Here is a 17,831-nt window from a genome sequence, read left to right as displayed (position 1 = left end):
GCTGCAAGCCTCAGCCGAATGTTGTAGAAAGATGTTTTGGGTTCTTGTTCTGTTCATTGCTTTTTCATTCCTGTTTTGGGTTCTTGTAGAAAGACGTTTCAGCTGCTATTTTTATTGGGGCTCGTACAACAGGCTATAACTTCTATGGTAAAAGGCTTGTTGCTTATGCAATGCTTAGCCGATGTCCGTAGAACATTGGCTGTTTTACACCATTTACAAGAAGCATTAATGAGATGTGATGTTGATTTCTACCAGCCAGCTAATTTTTTCTTGTTTAATTACATTAGAGGATATATAAGAAGGCGTTTTGGGTTCCTGTTCTTTGGGCATTTTTGTCCTTAAAATTTCATCTGCTCAATTCAGGGGCATTTTTGTCCTTCTAGCTTTTCATCTGCTGCAAGCCTTAGCCGAATGTTGTAGAAAGACGTTTTGGGTTCTTGTTCTGTTCATTGCTTTTTCATTCCCGTTTTGAGTTCTTGTAGAAAGACGTTTCAGATGCTATTTTTATTGGAGCTCGTACAACAGGGTGTTGCTTCTATGGTGAAAGGCTTGTTGCTTATGCAAGGCTTAGCCGAGTCAGTGGAACATTGGCTGTTTTACACCATTTACAAGAAGCATTAATGAGATGTGATGTTGATTTCTACTAGCCAGCTTATTTTTTCTTGTTTAATTGCATTTGAGGATGTATAAGAAGGCGTTTTGGGTTCCTGTTCATTGGACATTTTTGTCCTTAAAATTTCATCTGCTCAATTCAGGGGCATTTTTGTCCTTAAAATTTCATCTGCTCAATTCAGGGGCATTTTTGTCCTTCTAACTTTTCATCCGCTGCAAGCCTTAGCCGAATGTGGTAGAAAGACGTTTTGGGTTCTTATTCTGTTCATTGCTTTTTCATTCCCGTTTTGGGTTTTTGTAGAAAGACGTTTCAGCTGCTATTTTTATTGGAGCTCGTACAACAAGCTGTTGTTTTTATGGTGGAATGCTTGTTGCTTATGCAAGGCTTAGCCGATGTCAGTGGAACATTGGCTGTTTTACACCATTTACAAGAAGCATTAATGAGATGTGATGTTGATTTCTACTAGCCAGCTAATTTTTTCTTGTTTAATTACATTTTCATCCCTCAAAATCTTTATATCTTATAAATAGACGTTTGGAGGTTCCTGTTCATTGCAATTTCATCTGCTCACTTCAGGGGCATTTTTTTCCTTCTAACTTTTCATCTGCTCACTTCATCTGCTTATTGCAAGCCTTGGCCGAATGTTAGTGGAAATATTTGCAGCATTAACAAGAATCATTAATGAGACGTGATGTTTATTTTTGGAGCCAGCTCATTTTGTGTTGTTTAATTACATTTTGCTCCTTCAAAATACTCATTGAATGGACTATATATTTTCAGCTTATGTCTAACATAGTCATTTTACAATAGCTTTTTACTTTTTCTGTCAGACATTATAAAATTGAGCTTTCTCTTCTCCTGTTCTGTTGGTTTTGCTTGCGTTCCAGCTCATTGTTCTTCTCAGCTACTTCTCTCTCTCTCTCTGATTCTTGCCGAGAAGAAAAATGGCGTTTGGAGCCAGGAACGAGCAAGAAGAGAGCAAGAAGAGAGGCTGAAAAAGAAAAAATGCAAGCTGTTTTTCAGACAAAAGGGCTTCTTTCTTTACCTTCAAACCCCAAAATCAGGGCTTTGCTCAATCCACCACAGCAGGGTTTCATGCATAGGTTTAGCCCTTTCAATCCCTTGAAAAACAAACCATTTTCAGGTCTCTCTGTAAATCTTAATGGGTTCCAAAAATTTCAGGGCTTTGCCATAAAGCCTAATTTAATTATCCCAAAAAATATAACATTCCATGTTTGCGGACATTTAACTTTCAAATGATTGTCTAACTGTGTATATAGAAAAATAAGTTGCTGAAAAATTTAGCAACGATTCAATCATAAATGAATTTAGTTCTATGAAAGAGCGTAGAGCTCAATTTACTTCTAAGAAAAGATATTGAAATTTCAAATTATGTTAACATAACTTTTATCTTTTTTCAATTGAAAATAGTTACATTTATATTACATGGTTATATATATATATCTTTATAATATATAAGAAGGCCTTTTGGGTTCCTGTTCATTGGGCATTTTTGTCCTTAAAATTTCATCTGCTCACTTCAGGGGCATTTTTGTCCTTCTAGCTTTTCATCTGCTGCAAGCCTTAGCCGAATGTTGTAGAAAGACGTTTTGGGTTCTTGTTCTGTTCATTGCTTTTTCATTCCCGCTTTGGATTCTTGTAGAAAGACGTTTCAGCTGCTATTTTTATTGGAGCTCGTACAACAGGTTGTTGCTTCTGTGGTGGAAGGCTTGTTGCTTATGCAAGGCTTAGCCGATGTCAGTGGAACATTGGCTGTTTTACACCATTTACAAGAAGCATTAATGAGATGTGATGTTGATTTCTACCAGCCAGTTAATTTTTTCTTGTTTAATTATATTCGAGGATATATAAGAAGGCGTTTTGGGTTCCTGTTCATTGGGCATTTTTGTCCTTAAAATTTCATCTGCTCACTTCAGGGGCATTTTTGTCCTTCTAGCTTTTCATCTGCTGCAAGCCTCAGCCGAATGTTGTAGAAAGACGTTTTGGGTTCTTGTTCTGTTCATTGCTTTTTCATTCCCGTTTTGGGTTCTTGTAGAAAGACGTTTCAGCTGCTATTTTTATTGGAGCTCGTACAACAGGCTGTTGCTTCTATGGTGGAAGGCTTGTTGCTTATGCAAGGCTTAGCCGATGTCAGTGGAACATTGGCTGTTTTACACCATTTACAAGAAGCATTAATGAGATGTGATGTTGATTTCTACCAACCAGCTAATTTTTTCTTGTTTAATTACATTTTCATCCCTCAAAATCTTTATATCTTATAAAATGACGTTTGGAGGTTCCTGTTCATTGCAATTTCATCTGCTCACTTCAGGGGCATTTTTGTCCTTCTAACTTTTCATCTGCTCACTTCATCTGCTTATTGCAAACCTTGGCCGAATGTTAGTGGAAATATTTGCAGCATTAACAAGAACCATTAATGAGACGTGATGTTTATTTTTGGAGCCAGCTCATTTTGTGTTGTTTAATTACATTTTGCTCCTTGAAAATACTCATTGGATGGACTATATATTTTTAACTCATGTCTAACATAGTCATTTTACAATAGCTTTTTACTTTTGCTGTCAGACATTAGAAAATTGAGCTTTCTCTTCTCCTGTTCTGTTGGTTTTGCTCGCGTTCCAGCTCATTGTTCTTCTCAACTACTTCTCTCTCTCTCTCTCTCTCTCTCTCTCTCTCTCTCTCTCTGATTCTGGTTGAGAAGAAAAATGGCGTTTGGAGCCAGGAACGAGCAAGAAGAGAGGCTGAAAAAGAAAAAATGCAAGCTGTTTTTCAGACAAAAGGGCTTCTTTCTTTACCTTCAAACCCCAAAACCAGGGCTTTGCTCAATCCACCACAGCAGGGTTTCAGGCATAGGTTTAGCCCTTTCAATCCCTTGAAAAACAAACCATTTTCAGGTCTCTCTGTAAATCTTAATGGGTTCCAAAAATTTCAGGGCTTTGCCACAATGCCTAATTTAATTATCCCAAAAAATAGAACATTCCATGTTTGCGGGGCTGAGGCTGCTACTGCTGCAACAGGAGCCGACGGCCAGCCAGTTTTTCGCCAGCCTGAGCCACCCAAATTTTTGGGTATAGAGCTTAATACCCTTAAGAAGATTTTACCTCTTGGCATGATGTTTTTCTATATCCTCTTCAACTATACAATTCTTAGGGACACCAAAGATGTGTTAGGGGTGATCGAACTCATCCGTTACGCTGTTGATTCTGGAGTCACTACGTTTATGGACCTCACATGAATGAAATCCTCATCGGCAAGGTAAGAGATAAAGAACCTTACGATTTGAATTTACTGCAAAATTAATTGTTTCCAAATTTGAATTTGGGTTTGTATTCTTGGCTTGGATGAATTTTACTTCGTTTTATGATGTATGTTTACTTGTTTGATTTCAATTTGTATATAGGTAAGTAGTGAGTGTTGTCCGTTCTATTTGGTGGCTTGTAATTTTTGGTTGTCGGTAGCTTTTTAGTACAGCACTTAAATCTTTGGGCAAAATTTTTTTTAAAATTTTTTTAAGATGATGTTCTCGGTTATGCAATATGTAATAGTAGGTTCAGAAAGATGTTGTATTTTAGTTTTGAAATGGTTGTTGCTTCCGGAAAATGGCTTTTCCATGGGTGGTTTTTTTTTGTTGAAACAAATGCTTAATTTTTCATTTTTGCTTAATTTTCTTTTTTCATCTTCTTGAATCTCTTTGTCGTCCTGTGGGGCTTGGGAAGGTTTCATATATGTAGGTTGGATTGCTGTACTATCTGAGTTTCACGGATGCTTTGACAGTCAGATTGTGTATAGCTAAGGTTTTCCTGTGCATTCTTGGTCTATTCAATGGTAGGATGGCTTAAGCTGGTTAATTGCAAACTTTCATTCATTCTTTTCTTTTCTTTTTTTTTTTGTAAGAAAATTAAAATAAACATGAGGTGTTGTATCTGAGGCCTAATGGAAAGATCAAGTCTTTGAACAGACAGAAACTTGCAAAGATGTAAACCCTTGTTATGAAACTGGATTTAGTTTTCTTTCTGTTTTCCTTTAAAATTGATGATGTTTGTGAGTAGACATTAATTCTCATCCCATCGTCCTGCTTCAACTTAAAGTTATTTTGCTGCTTAAATCCAGGAGTAGTTCCTACTGTCAGATTGAGGAGTAGAAAATACTGCTTCATTAGAAGGGCAATAAAAATAAATGTGCTAAGCAGCTCCCCCCCTCGCCCGCGGGCGCAAGGGAAAAAACCCACACAAGGGCCACACCATGTAGTTTGTCATAGTTTCATGTGTTTCTTGCCTGTCTAATTTTGGCCTTTTTACAGCTTGTGTTACCTATAAATTCAACGACTATGTCAAGCTAGATGTTTTACTAGAGCTTCACACCAATCTGTTCTTTTTTGGAATTTTTTTACTTGAGCTTGTGTGATGTGAATCCACAATGGGCTAAATGAACTTTAGTTGAATTGAACAACGATCTTTAATCCTTGTTGCATATCACCTAAGACATTTCACCTCCACATCCCCAGGAATACAGGTTCCTCAAACACTCCAGTAGGACAGATGACAATCTTCTATTGTGGTAGATTGAATGTGTATGATGATATCCCAGCTGACAAGGTTTTCAGATTTCTTTTCACTGAAAGTTTATGATTTTTTTTGTTAATGTGATTCTTATGCTTCTAACTTGTCCTAATTATGCATTTTTAGGCACAAGCACTTTTGCATCTTGCTGCAAGCCCACTTCATTTGCCTCAGGAACCTCTCATTGACAGTTCTCTAGCGCTGCTTTCTACACGCCACCTACAGGCAACAAGTGTAAAAGCAAGTCCAGATTCTGCTGTTATACTACTGCCAAATGCACAAACAGGTTATATTGTGATTCTAGCATCGTGGTTATAATTTATTTGTTATTTACTTGGTTTGGGCTTTATAGATTCTCTGGTAGTTGAGTGTGATTTAATGCTACATGATTATGACTTGTACAAATCAAATCAACACAGACCTGAAAATTGGGCTTAAACAAAGTTTCAATAGCTCTTCTATTCAAACAGTTTGAGTTGACTTATGACTGTGTGAAACCAATGCAAGTCATAGTTATGTAATAAACTATGGATCACGCTACATTGGTCCCTGATTTAATTGTCTTGATTTTCTATACAGTTAAAATGAATGAGAGCACTCGGCTGCATGGAGAAGAATACAGGTTTCCTGAAGACAATCCTGGTAGGTGCTTTTAGCTATGCAAACTTCTGTTCTCTGTGAATGGAACATTGGGACATTTTGAGTGATTAATCATGACAGAAACTTTCTGAAGCAAATAGTTTTCATTCTCAATTAACTAGAAAAATCAGTTTACTGATCCTTGTGCTTTACATTATTCATAGTTGACATGTAGTGCAATTTTATCTTTTAATAGCTTTATACCATGTCCATCTTGAGATCACTACATGGTATATAGCATCAGTATATCATGGGTGACAATTTTTTACTACTTGATTTTTCTCTATCTAGCTCCATCTCACATGAGAAATAACTTTTTCTTGCAGCCATATTACTTGAATCTCCTTGTCCACCCACCTGGGTGGAAGGAAAATATGCTTGCACTTTCTAGTTTGTTTTCAGTTTTTTTTTTGAATAATTCTGTTTGATTTTCCTCCGTCCTGATATCTTGATATATCCTAGGTATTTTGAATAATTATTGCTTATATATCCTAGGTAGTAATTTTGTTAGTACTCCATTAATTAGATGTACTTATAAAAATTCTATGAAGCATAAATAATTAAAACTTAATATTTTGAACTTACAAAATTGCATATTGGATACTCTAGGCAATCAAAAAAATACGACCCTATTTGATATACCCAATTCAGTATTAAAATTTAATTTAGATCTTAACATATTCATTTCAATGGGTTCTCCTCTTGTAGAAAAAGGAATTTAATTTTTTTTTTCGTTTTTCTTTATTGCAAAAAGGGCTTGGTTTTGTGATCATGTTCTTAATTTTGGTAAACAAAAAAAACGTATAAATTTTTCCTTATTGGTATTTTGGATGAGCAGGGAGCAAAAGAACAGGATATTGAAGAGTACATAAACAGAAGCCAATGAGTTTGGGAGAAAGAAGTAGCTTGCTCGAAGCCTTTACATCTACTTCTGAGAAGGTACACATACACTACAACAAAAATGCCCTTTAACGGCATTTAAAGGTGTCAATATAGATAATTTAACCTGATACTTTACTTTTCCTCACACCTAGGACGAGTGTCGTCCCTTCCAATGTAGGGATAGGTATGTAATGTTCAAATGTGTCAGGAAAACTGTGTTGTTATAACATCTCATCTGCCAACGAAAATTCCTTTTCTTGATAATCGAAAGTGTCAGGATAGCTATAGTACAACATTACAATATCGAATTCTATACTGACACTTTTAATTGTCAGGATTTTTTTTCTTTTTTTTGATATAGAAGCAACCTGCAGGTAGTGCTCCCTGCTATACATTCCGTCAATCAGAAACCCAAAGGACTTGTAAAATTATCCCAAAGAACAGAATGCATATAGTAATCTAAAAGCAAAAATCAATGCTCAAATATAATTTATTGAACTAAAAGTCAGTAACAAGTACTAACATAGCAAATTCCTAACAAGTACAAACTTGAAAGATTCTCTTGTGGACAAACTAAAAGATCCTCATGTGCACAAACTAAAAGATTCTCTTCCCTAACAAGTAGAAAGAACTTGCAGTAGCTGCCAAACTTTCCAATGAAATTAGACCCTTCAATCATAGCCACGAACACCCCATCAATCTTCAGCTGGTTCCACCTGTGCACAAAGTTTGTTGGGATCATTAGATCATCATAGCTAGCAATAAAATTCATTAATGTGTGAAAAGCATAAGGAACCACTTACAAAAGCTGATCTTCAGTGTAGTTTGTGTGCCTCTCGCATGTCTTAGTCCACTTCTTGAACCCATTGACAGAGCATTGCACAGTAAATTTGAAGGGACCAAACATGGTAACTCAAACAAAAAATTTGAAATAAAAAAAAACAAAAGAAGCAAAATCATCTTAGGATTACCATCCAGTTTATCCTTGTTTCTCGATTCGCAGATGGTAAGCACTTTAACCTGTTCAAAAAGAAAAGATTCAGCCAAGTTGTTAAGACATTAATCTGTTTCTGTATGGTAATCAAATAAACACGTCCAATCAACAATATATGCCAAGGAGTTGCATGTCTGACATTTCTTCATTTTCAACATCTAGACCACTACACTCAGTTATTAACTTCCATAACACACATTATTCAAGCAAATTCTTGCTCGGGAGCCAAAACCAAAATGAACACGCTTGCTACCTACTAACTGCTTCGCATAATACACTTGTCCTGTACCATCTCTAGGTCCAATTCTAAATCCTAATTGTGGGACCATTAAAGCACCAGACATTCTCTGCTCACAATCAGTTAATCCAATTTACATAATAAAACAAAAAAAATAAATAAATACAAAAATTAAAGATGAAAACATCTCTGATCAGAGTAGTATAAATGCCTATCGAAATTTGCATCACAACCAGGTATGACCCCAAGCGAAGCATTTGACAGGAACATTAAACAAAGAGAAGTAATCAGAGTTTTGAATAGGAAAGGGCAAGACAACAACCTGTGGATGAAACTAACAGGTCCATATCTTGAAAGCAATGCACCGACAGAAAACTGCACCATGTATTTCAGAATGGAAGGGTTGACTATTTATTTCCTCATTCAAGCAGAATACAAGGTACTTGCAATCTACCCTATTCAGTAGCCATGTAATCATTGCCAATAGTGCAAGTGGTCCAAGCCTCTATCCATAGTCATGTAATCATTGCCAACAACAAGTGATCAGTAATCGTCTCACATTTCCCTTTTCCGTTATGTTAAGGGCACAAAAGCTTAGCTTCTGCTGTTATAATTCTAGAGAATAGAATTGGAATTCTCGTGCACATTAGCTCCCTCTCTCCATACACACCAAATTAAAAGAGAAAAAGGAAGTAAGCAGGAGCTAGGGATGATCAAAATTACCCTAATAGCAGTCATTTGATCCATCAGGGCCTGAGAATGTGAAGCCAAGCCTTCTCTAAACTCTTGCAGACCATATCATCAGTAGGAAAAAGAGAATAAGATGTTTAACACTCACAGTATGGAAACTCAAAAGGGTCTCACCTGAAATCTAACGTACAACCGCTTTTCGCCCCTGTGGTAAGGGATAATCACGGGGCGTTTATCTACATATTCTTTACATACGAGTGGTTCTATTCTGTATAAAAAATGAATGTGGCAAGGAATAAAATGTCATAAACTGAGCATGGTAACTCAAACAAAAAATTTGAAATAAAGAAGCTGCTGCTGCTAAGAGAGACGGGGGAACCTAAGCATTTCATACTCGACGAGGCACAGCTCAACGATAAAGAAGGACAGAAGCTCCAACTAGTCACCAGAAGATTATTGCCAGTTATTAGGCAGATCAAGATAGTGCAAAAAATTCACATACACTAAATACGAAACAATACCTTTTTATTAGATTGAGCAGCTTTAAGAAAGCGCCTCATGAAGACATAAGGAGTAGGCACTGAAAGATTAAACTGCAAGATGTTGATCATTAAGCTCTCCTGCAGCGAGCCACAGTTCAATTTTAGTTATATGACAAAGGAAAGCTTCATATATCAAAGATCAACTCATAGACAATAGATGCCATAACAAACCTACCATCTCAAGCACATCATTTCTGGAGTAAGCCCTGTCAGAAATCAATATGAGGTCTTCAACGACAGGAACAGAAACTTCTTCATACTTGCAAGCCAGAAGCATTGCTGTCACTCCAACAAGTTGAAGTTTCTTGCGCACCAAAAAGACTGATGGTTTGGTAGTAATTCTGAGGATACAGCTGAAGACTAGAAGCACTATTCTATTGCTGAAGACCTATAAGATTGCAGACAGTAGGTGAGCTCTGGACCCTGTGCATATGCATTCGGGTGCTGTGATAGCTGTTCTGGAGCATGGGTTCATGGGCATTTCCATCGGTGTTGCAGGCTTGCAGCTCTCAGGTGATCTTGGGGAAGAGCAGGCAGAAGATATGCCAAAGGAAGCCCCAGGGGCAGGATGTACAGTCAGAGTTGGGTGATTCTTTTTACCTCCCAGTTGACTTGTTTTGCCACCCCTTCCTAGTTTTGTCTTCGATCACAAGTTGCAACAATAGTTTCAGCAGTCCATATAAGACCAATATAAAGCACTAAAAAAATTGCAATTCTGAGCGAGTAAAGCATTCATAGATAAAATTATGCTAATTCAAAATGTACAACCTCTAAAGTACACGGCCAGCACTTCCATCATTGACAGTGAACAACCCAACAGCAATATGTTCCGGCGCAATATAATTATACCCCATAGTCCTCGAATACTCCACGGCAGCCTCAAAAACCCGCTTAGTGCTCAGCGAAAATGGCACATCCATGGTCGAGACCTCTGCCCCCTCAGGACCAAGACCACTCCTATTACCCTTACCATTCTCCTCCTTATCATCAGAATTGGTATGCCAAATGCTCTTAACGGCTTGGTGAGCCATCTCGATTGTGATTCCAGAGCCTAAAAACCCACCGGAAGCACTATCTTCTGCGATAAGTCCTAGCAAAAGATGCTGGGTATACACCATTTCTACCTCCAAAGCATTTGCCTCCCTCTGGGAAAACATAGCCACTTTAATTGCTCTCTCAGTAAATTTCTCAAACACCTCAGCTACAATATACAACGATCGGTTTGACTTAGCTTTTCCAGACGCAACAGAAATCATAGTTTTGTCAGAAATCGAAATCCCAAAATAGGAGGAAGAAGAAGAAGAGGAAGAACAGCTAGTGCTGGTGCTGGTACTGGTACAGCTGCTGGTGATTGTAGAAGGAGGGTAGCTAGGGAAAAGAGAAATAACATTCCGGCAGCGGTGGTGGTGGCGGTTGAGGGGAGAAAGACGGCGGTGAGCTTGAGGAATGGAATGAACTGAAAGCGGAGACGATGAATCCCATGGCTGATTCTTCCTTACTTTAATTGGTCATGGGAGCCAGAAAGAGCGAAAGGAAAGAAAGTGGAAGAAAGTTTCATTTAGTACTTCGGTGGTCTATTATTTTCCAGGTTTCCTTTACCCATCTGCAATCGTCTTGCGCCATCTACAAAAAACTCCGGTCTTAACGCCCCTACTTGGCTGAGAGATAATTTGCCGAGAGTTAGTTTGTGGAGAGAGTGTTTTTTGTGAGAGAGATCAGAAGAAGCAAAATTTGACTAAGTGTTTTGGCCGGCAAATTGAAAATTTTGAATATTTCACAGCAAATGAATCTTCCGCCAATTCACTATGATGTTGTTTTGTGCCTTTCCTTTTTTTTTAGTATATCTCACATTTTCTCAAGTGCCATGATAGGTAATCTAAAGTCACATTATTATTTTTATATCAGATAAAATAAAAAAAATTAGAGTATATATTATTGAGTTGATAACAAGTGTCATAATAGATGTGTTATAATGACACAAACCAGCAAGTGCCCTTATAGACATGTCACGAAAAGTCATTTTTGTTGTAGTGATATCACCTTGATATCCATTGTTTTATTGAGAATATACTTCTACAAGACAATTTGCAAGGTCATATGTGTTTCTTGTTTCTAAAAGAAATTTTTACTTTATTGTCATACTATGAAAAGTTGTATCTGCAAAATGGGTATTCATTTTGTTAGTTTTGCCATTTATCAGATTTTCTTCGTTTCTAATGCTTAGAATTCTAATTTTCTGCTACAGATGGTTTGGACTTAAACACCTTCACTAGAAAATTTAGCAGTTAAGCTGGACTACTTCTGATAGATATTAGTCTCAGCTTTTTTTTAAAAAAAATTTGGAGTTTAATGATTCGAACGTGATTTCTTTTTTCTTCTTTTAGTTTTTTTCACTATATTTTTCCCACTCTTTTACTATGTTAGGGTAATATAGAAAATCTCACCATGTGAGATTATGTAAGTTGAATTCTTTTTTACAACTTCTTCCAAGTATTTTATTTTTATGTATTTGAGACTTTCAATTATGCATTCTTTCACATGATACTACTGTTTGAATTGATTTAATTCTACCAATTCAGTTTTCCATTCTCTTGAGCATCTGAAACTGGCATATTTATCTTCCCCGTTAATTATTGTTTCGTGGGGATTCCAGTAGTTCAGTACTTCAGTTTATTATCTTTACGGAAATCAAACTACTAAAGTTGATGTTGCACATGCTAGATTCTTCATAACTGTTTTTTTTCTCATCTATTATTAGGTTGTGTTCAACATTTTCAAATCTGCGTTTAAATTCTTGTTTTCCTGTCTATATAGGAAGTTATACTTGGTTTGCATAGGCCTTTATTTATTTATGGGATTATATTGTTATTCCAATAGATGATTTTGACTATCCAGCAGGGTTAATATCCTGATGTGGATAACAGTGACTTTTTGCAATATGGTTTACATACAAAGCCAAAAAGTTGTCCCTCTCTTCTCTCTAAAAATTTCTACAGTGTGCTTTGCTGCCTCTCTTTTATTTCTTGGATTGGTGAGGTTGGTTGAGTTGGGCTAATTTGGGATATAGTTCCTCGTAGACAAGCACAAAAGCTGTCATACTTTGGCTCATATATAAAATTTTCTATTTCCTGCTCAACTTAGAGCTGTAAGTCCAGGGAAAAAAGGAAAAATTGGTTCTACATGTATTGTATTGACATTATTGGTACGGTCCTCCCCTCCCTTTGCCCCGTGGTTGGAAATATGAATTAATGTTTTCTTTATTCATTGTATTATGTTATTGTCGTGGTGGTGAACTAACAGGCCAGTTCTCATGTTTATCTATCAGTTTCTACCTAGCTTTGATGATTTTTGTTTTATCATCACTTGGTAAAATTTAAGTTACTGGTGATACTGGTAAATAAATAGATGCAATTGAATTTGCGTGAGTTCTTTGTTATTTTTCTGCAATTAACTTTGCTGGATGCTTTGTTGTTGCAGATAACTACCATTGAAGAGGCTAAAAGATTCTATCCTTTGTTTGGACTGGGAGCCAATATTGCCCTTGTTTTCTCTGGGCGGACGGTGAAATAGTTCTCTAATTTGAGAAAGAATTTAGGTCCTGGAGTTGATGGTTGGGCCATCTCCTTCAAAGGAATGATGACCATTGTTGTGCTGATGGGGGCTGCCATCTGTTTCTTCTATTGGTGGGTGAATCGCAATGTGCCTCTTCCTACTCGTAGCAAGAAGAAGAAGGTAATCTACAAGGATGCTATTTTTTCTTTATATATAACTGATACACAGCTAGCTTTTGCTGCTTGATAATGTCCTTCTTGGTGCAATTATTAACTATGATGTTGATTTTGGTAGGAGAAACCAAAGATGGGGACAATGGAGAGTTTGAAGTTTTTGGTGTCTTCTAAATATATTAGGGATCTTGCCACTTTGGTTGTTGCATATGGCATTAGCATTAACCTCGTAGAGGTTACATGGAAATCCAAGCTCAAAGCTCAGGTATAACTAAATGTGGCTTTCTAATCTATGGTATTCTGTCCTCCTATCTGCTTGTAGACTTATTCTTTTAGTACTATGCAGTTTCCTAGCCCAAATGATTACTCATCCTTCATGGGTGACTTTTCAACTGCTACCGGCATAGCAACTTTCACGATGATGCTTCTGAGTCACTGGATTTTTGACAAATATGGCTGGGGGGTGGCAGCCACAATTACACCAACTGTTTTGCTCCTGACAGGAGTTGGCTTCTTTTCCTTGATATTGTTTGGTGACCCTCTTGGGCCTTCTCTTGCCAAGTTTGGGCTGACTCCACTTCTTGCAGCAGTTTATGTGGGTGCGATGCAAAACATTTTCAGTAAAAGTGACAAATACAGCTTGTTTGATCCATGCAAGGAAATGGCCTATATTCCATTAGACGAGGAGACCAAGGTCTGATGCTTTATTTGCCATTTGGATTTCTTTTTTTTTTAAGCTAAATAAAAGATTCAACATTCAAGATCTCAAGTTACAGAAATTCAATCATCATCATGAGTACATAGATGCAAAATGGAACAGCTAAGAAAGCACTACTAAAAAAGAAAGCATGTAGGCTTCCAATATCTAAAGTAGCTCGCATGATAAGGTACTAAATTTCAATGCATCCAGTTTCTTCTTTTTCACCCTGCTTAATTTCTTTTGTTGATTTAGAATTTAATTTTCATGCGAAAATTATTTTTATTAAAATTCTACTGCTTTTTTGGTCATTTTTCCTTGTCATTAATGCGTATTTTGTTGGAGTTTCAGTGCGCAGCATCGATGAATGTTGGAGTAAGTTCTTTTAGTGATCCAGAAGGTCTTGAAGGCCTCGCGCATTTTCTTGGTATGATATTTTGATTTATTTTCTCAGTCTTTAATTATTGGAAATAAATTTATATTTCTCATTGTATAATCTCCACAAGCATATACATATGCACATCGACTTCTTGCTTATAGTTGCTTCTAATTGTACACTTACCATTGAATGAAAATGGATGACATGTACAAATAGTTTCTTAATAAATTTTTTTTATTTTTGATTTTAACAGAAGTAAAGATATTGTTGACTCGGAATCCTTGAATATAGATATTAGGGGAGTTAAAGTTGTTCATTTTGGTATTTTATTTTTTAAAGTTTTGGTTTTTCTTTTTTCTTTTTTTTGGGGGTGGGGGGAGGGGTGTTTGCTGTGAGATTGAGTTCGTTGGACTGATTTTCGATGTAGAGAGCTTGAACACCAAGAGTGGCTGCTGTAATTTTTTACTAAAAAGTTTTGCTATTAATAACAATTCCCAAAAAGAATATAACAAAGATGGAAATACATAAATAAAATGAAGTAAAAAAAGTTGGGGGCTTCATTCTAGAAAGCTGTTGTATTTAATGGTGTACTAAGTGGCAGTTTAGTTTTATTTAACTTACTCAAATTGAATTCTTGTAAATATTTGATTCCATAGGTGAAGTTGTACTCATATCCCCTTTTATGATCTAGATGGTATTTTTTTAAAATCAAATTTGTCACATTCTTTCTGCTGTCAAATCAAGTTCTCTTTGTTCCCTGCCCACAAGAACAAAAGAAATAATTAGTAAAATTACTAAAGCAAATAAATGACAAAGGAAAAGAAATTGGGGACTTCCCTATACAAAGATGATGTATTTTGTTAATTATAGAGCGGCACTTGTAGTTTTGCATAACTTATTCAAATTGGAATCATCATGTAGATTTTATTATGCAGGTGAAGTTGTACTTTCTCCCTCATTGTGATGTAGTTGTTCCATGAATTATACAAGTTTTTCCAGATAATCTGATTTTCTCAGGCCTTACAATTGTGCTTCTACAAAATGTGATAAAATCTTTTCCTCATTCAGTGTCCCGAACTCATGGTTCATCTTTTCATCTTCCCTCGGCCTCTTTGTTCATCTTTTTCTTTTCCGTTTAAGCGCTATTTAAGATCGTGAAAACTTCAATTTTGCAGGAAAATTGTTGTGCGCTTCAATGGTGACTTTTTTTTCGTAAGTATCAGTTCCAATGTTGATGTTAATTTTTAGCTTTTTAAATCAAATTTGGCTACTTTACTTTTCCATTTTTGTGTTGATACAAGGAACTCTATTTTATATTCAATTACTGATGGAAGGATTTGCAGTACTCTCAATTTTCAAGTAAAAGTTGCCGGTGAAGCTCAAGTGGCTGCTCCCTTCTACACTACCACTCATGCCTCACTTTTTTTTTTCTAGGTGCGGTTTCTTGTCTTTTTCTATTTAAACAAAATTTTGGCCTTTCTCTGTTTAATATATATCAAGCTCATAAATTCAAACCCTTATCTTCGCTGGGCAACCCAGATGGCTTCTGGGATGAGATGGAATTCATTCGCATATGTAACTGGGAATTTGTAGCCATGGTGCCTCCCTCCATTTTGCCTGTGTGTATCTTCTCTATATCTTTTAATTACTCGATTTTTTTTAGATCAATTCCATTGGAAACAATACGTTGATAGACTTAGAAACATCAATTTCATTAAGCCAAGAGGGACCCAAAAATTTTATGCCGCAATTATATTCTATGAAACATTAATTTTGACGTTTACTGCATTGTCATGTTAGTGACTATCGTGGTTAGGACCAAAGACCAGTTAAAGAGTACTTTCTCAGCTCTTACTGCCTTGGTATTAATTTTTCACACGTTTTGGGGACCAATAAGTAGAATCTGCAGTCAATCATCATTTGTTTGATATAATTTCGTTTTTGTTTCAATTTTGGTTTTAGGAAGTTGATGCTGGCACTGATTAATTTCTGGCATAGATAAGCACTTTTAAGTTCCATAACTTCGTTCTTTGAAAGGGGATTATTCACTAGACAGACCCTAACTGCAGTGATAGAAACTTTTAACATATCTCACTCTTCAATTATTTTGTAACTATCTTTGTTATATTTGTTTCTCTGGTTTTGCGCATGGACATGGACTTTACTTTAATTACCCTGCTGTTATAATGGTTTGCTTCAATAGGCATCGCATGAACATTTCTGAGGGCACTTTGGGCTTTGACGCTACAACTTCTGGTTAACTTCAAATATCAGGTGTACTTTGTTTCTCCTCTTCCCCCTCTCTCAAGAGCTGTCTTGTAGGATTTTGGTAGCATTTTCAGTTTTGAAGAATTGCAAGATCTTCAACATTCACATTTGGATAATCTGCACTGTGGTATATTAGAAGAGAGATGATGTCAAGATGTTGTCAAAATTTGCAAAAGCCCTTAGTTATGTTCATTTACAATTTTTAAAGAAGACAGAGCCTTATTGTTCTTTATTGCTATCCTTTGCTATTTAGGTTTCTATGATCCTATGTATCATGATATATTGATTTATGCCTTTTAATGTGCCTTCGCATCGCGCTACTGTAGTTATTTTTCAGTACAAAATGTTAGTCAAAGGATATTATTCAGGAGAAAATTTATGCCTTTTGCATGCTAACCAAGCATCTTTTCTATCAATACTTGGCTGCTCACTAATAGTATTAATGTATACTGCTTTTGCATGGCAGGTAACCTTACTAACAGGTCTAAAGCTCGCCTTGCGTGGGGTGCAAACCCTAGTGTATATATATATATTGCATAGGTGACATATTGGAGAGCATCTTCTCATAATGTGCAAATTGGATGGTTTGTGATGTTATAAAATATTTAATCAAAAGTTATCTTTTTTGTTAATTTTTGTTATGACTATACCGCATATTTATGAATAGACATACCTTTATAATTAAATTTAATATTTGATATTTTTAGATGTCTGATATTTAAATAGAAGAAAATTATTTTGAACATAATATATTAAGATAATTTTATTAGGAAAAAATTTTGGCCCCCCCCAAAAAAAAATCCTGGCTCCGTCACTGTTTGCACTGCTTGCATCACAAACATATTTTTAACACATATTTTTATTTTTCTAATCACTTTTTTATTTCATATATATCATACCACAAAAAGTATTATCATCCTTCCAATCACTATTTTATTTCACAAACAGCACTTCACAAAAAATATTAAATTAATTATTTTAAATAATATTTCAAATAAACTCGTACCCAAACACACTTTTTTGGACGTGAAGTATATAAGATTAAAAGGAGCGATTTTGTCTAATACTCCCTCTATCTCATTGAAAGTGTCTTACTTTTGATTCTGGGATATCCCAAAATATTTGTCTTGTTGAGAATGTCAAAACATTTTTTTAGTTTTTCTTTCTAATCTAACCCCTCCCTCTAATTATATGCATGTTAGCATTCAAATTCAAATTTTAAATTTGTGGGGATAAAATTGGAAAGAGAAATTCAAATATCACAATCAAACCACTATTTTTAAAAAGTTGGGTTTTCGAACCAAATAATTGGGATGAAGGAAATATGTGGTTTACCATTTTATGGTAAAGGTTTGACAGACCAATGGAGAAATGACACGTATGGAAATAGGGTATTGATGGTGGTTTTAACACACACGGGTGTTGGTATAAGGACAAAGTTGTTGTTTGGTTTACATCTTATTTATACACACTCATTTACTTGCATTATCAATATGTTTTTCAATTACTTTTTTTTATCTCACATATATTACATCTAAAAAAGCTATTTTTTTTTCAAAAAATTATTCCAAATAATTTCCTATC

General features: G+C 35.8%; 2 protein-coding genes across 17 annotated transcripts; one reads left to right on the top strand and one right to left on the bottom strand.

Moving 5' to 3' along the window:
* Positions 1-5,138: 5,138 nt before the first annotated feature.
* On the top strand, positions 5,139-16,622 carry LOC113736542 (plastidic ATP/ADP-transporter-like). The gene is made up of 10 exons (XM_072084770.1): positions 5,139-5,229; positions 5,320-5,479; positions 5,773-5,835; positions 6,671-6,771; positions 12,656-12,910; positions 13,025-13,168; positions 13,250-13,597; positions 13,952-14,027; positions 15,155-15,191; positions 15,281-16,622. Exons 5-10 carry the CDS (start codon positions 12,812-12,814, stop codon positions 15,411-15,413), a joined length of 837 nt encoding a protein of 278 aa, XP_071940871.1. The 5' UTR covers positions 5,139-5,229; positions 5,320-5,479; positions 5,773-5,835; positions 6,671-6,771; positions 12,656-12,811; the 3' UTR covers positions 15,414-16,622.
* On the bottom strand, positions 7,191-9,697 carry LOC113736543 (cyclin-B2-5-like). Of its 16 annotated transcripts, none has more exons than XM_072044679.1 (8): positions 9,354-9,697; positions 9,158-9,256; positions 9,016-9,074; positions 8,811-8,904; positions 8,670-8,731; positions 7,686-7,734; positions 7,518-7,570; positions 7,191-7,430 (listed from the first exon to the last, which is right to left on the bottom strand). In XM_072044679.1, exons 1-5 carry the CDS (start codon positions 9,453-9,455, stop codon positions 8,693-8,695), a joined length of 393 nt encoding a protein of 130 aa, XP_071900780.1. In that variant the 5' UTR covers positions 9,456-9,697; the 3' UTR covers positions 7,191-7,430; positions 7,518-7,570; positions 7,686-7,734; positions 8,670-8,692. The 16 variants fall into 16 exon arrangements, with proteins under 16 accessions (XP_071900780.1, XP_071900779.1, XP_071900771.1 ...); XM_072044678.1 differs by having other exon boundaries at positions 7,518-7,567; XM_072044670.1 differs by having other exon boundaries at positions 8,269-8,724.
* Positions 16,623-17,831: the final 1,209 nt, after the last annotated feature.

The sequence above is a fragment of the Coffea arabica genome, chromosome 3e (genome assembly GCF_036785885.1).
Source record: "Coffea arabica cultivar ET-39 chromosome 3e, Coffea Arabica ET-39 HiFi, whole genome shotgun sequence".
NCBI lineage: Eukaryota > Viridiplantae > Streptophyta > Magnoliopsida > Gentianales > Rubiaceae > Coffea > Coffea arabica.
The sequence above is the reverse complement of the archived record's forward strand: the minus strand, read 5'-3'. Positions and strand labels throughout refer to the sequence as shown.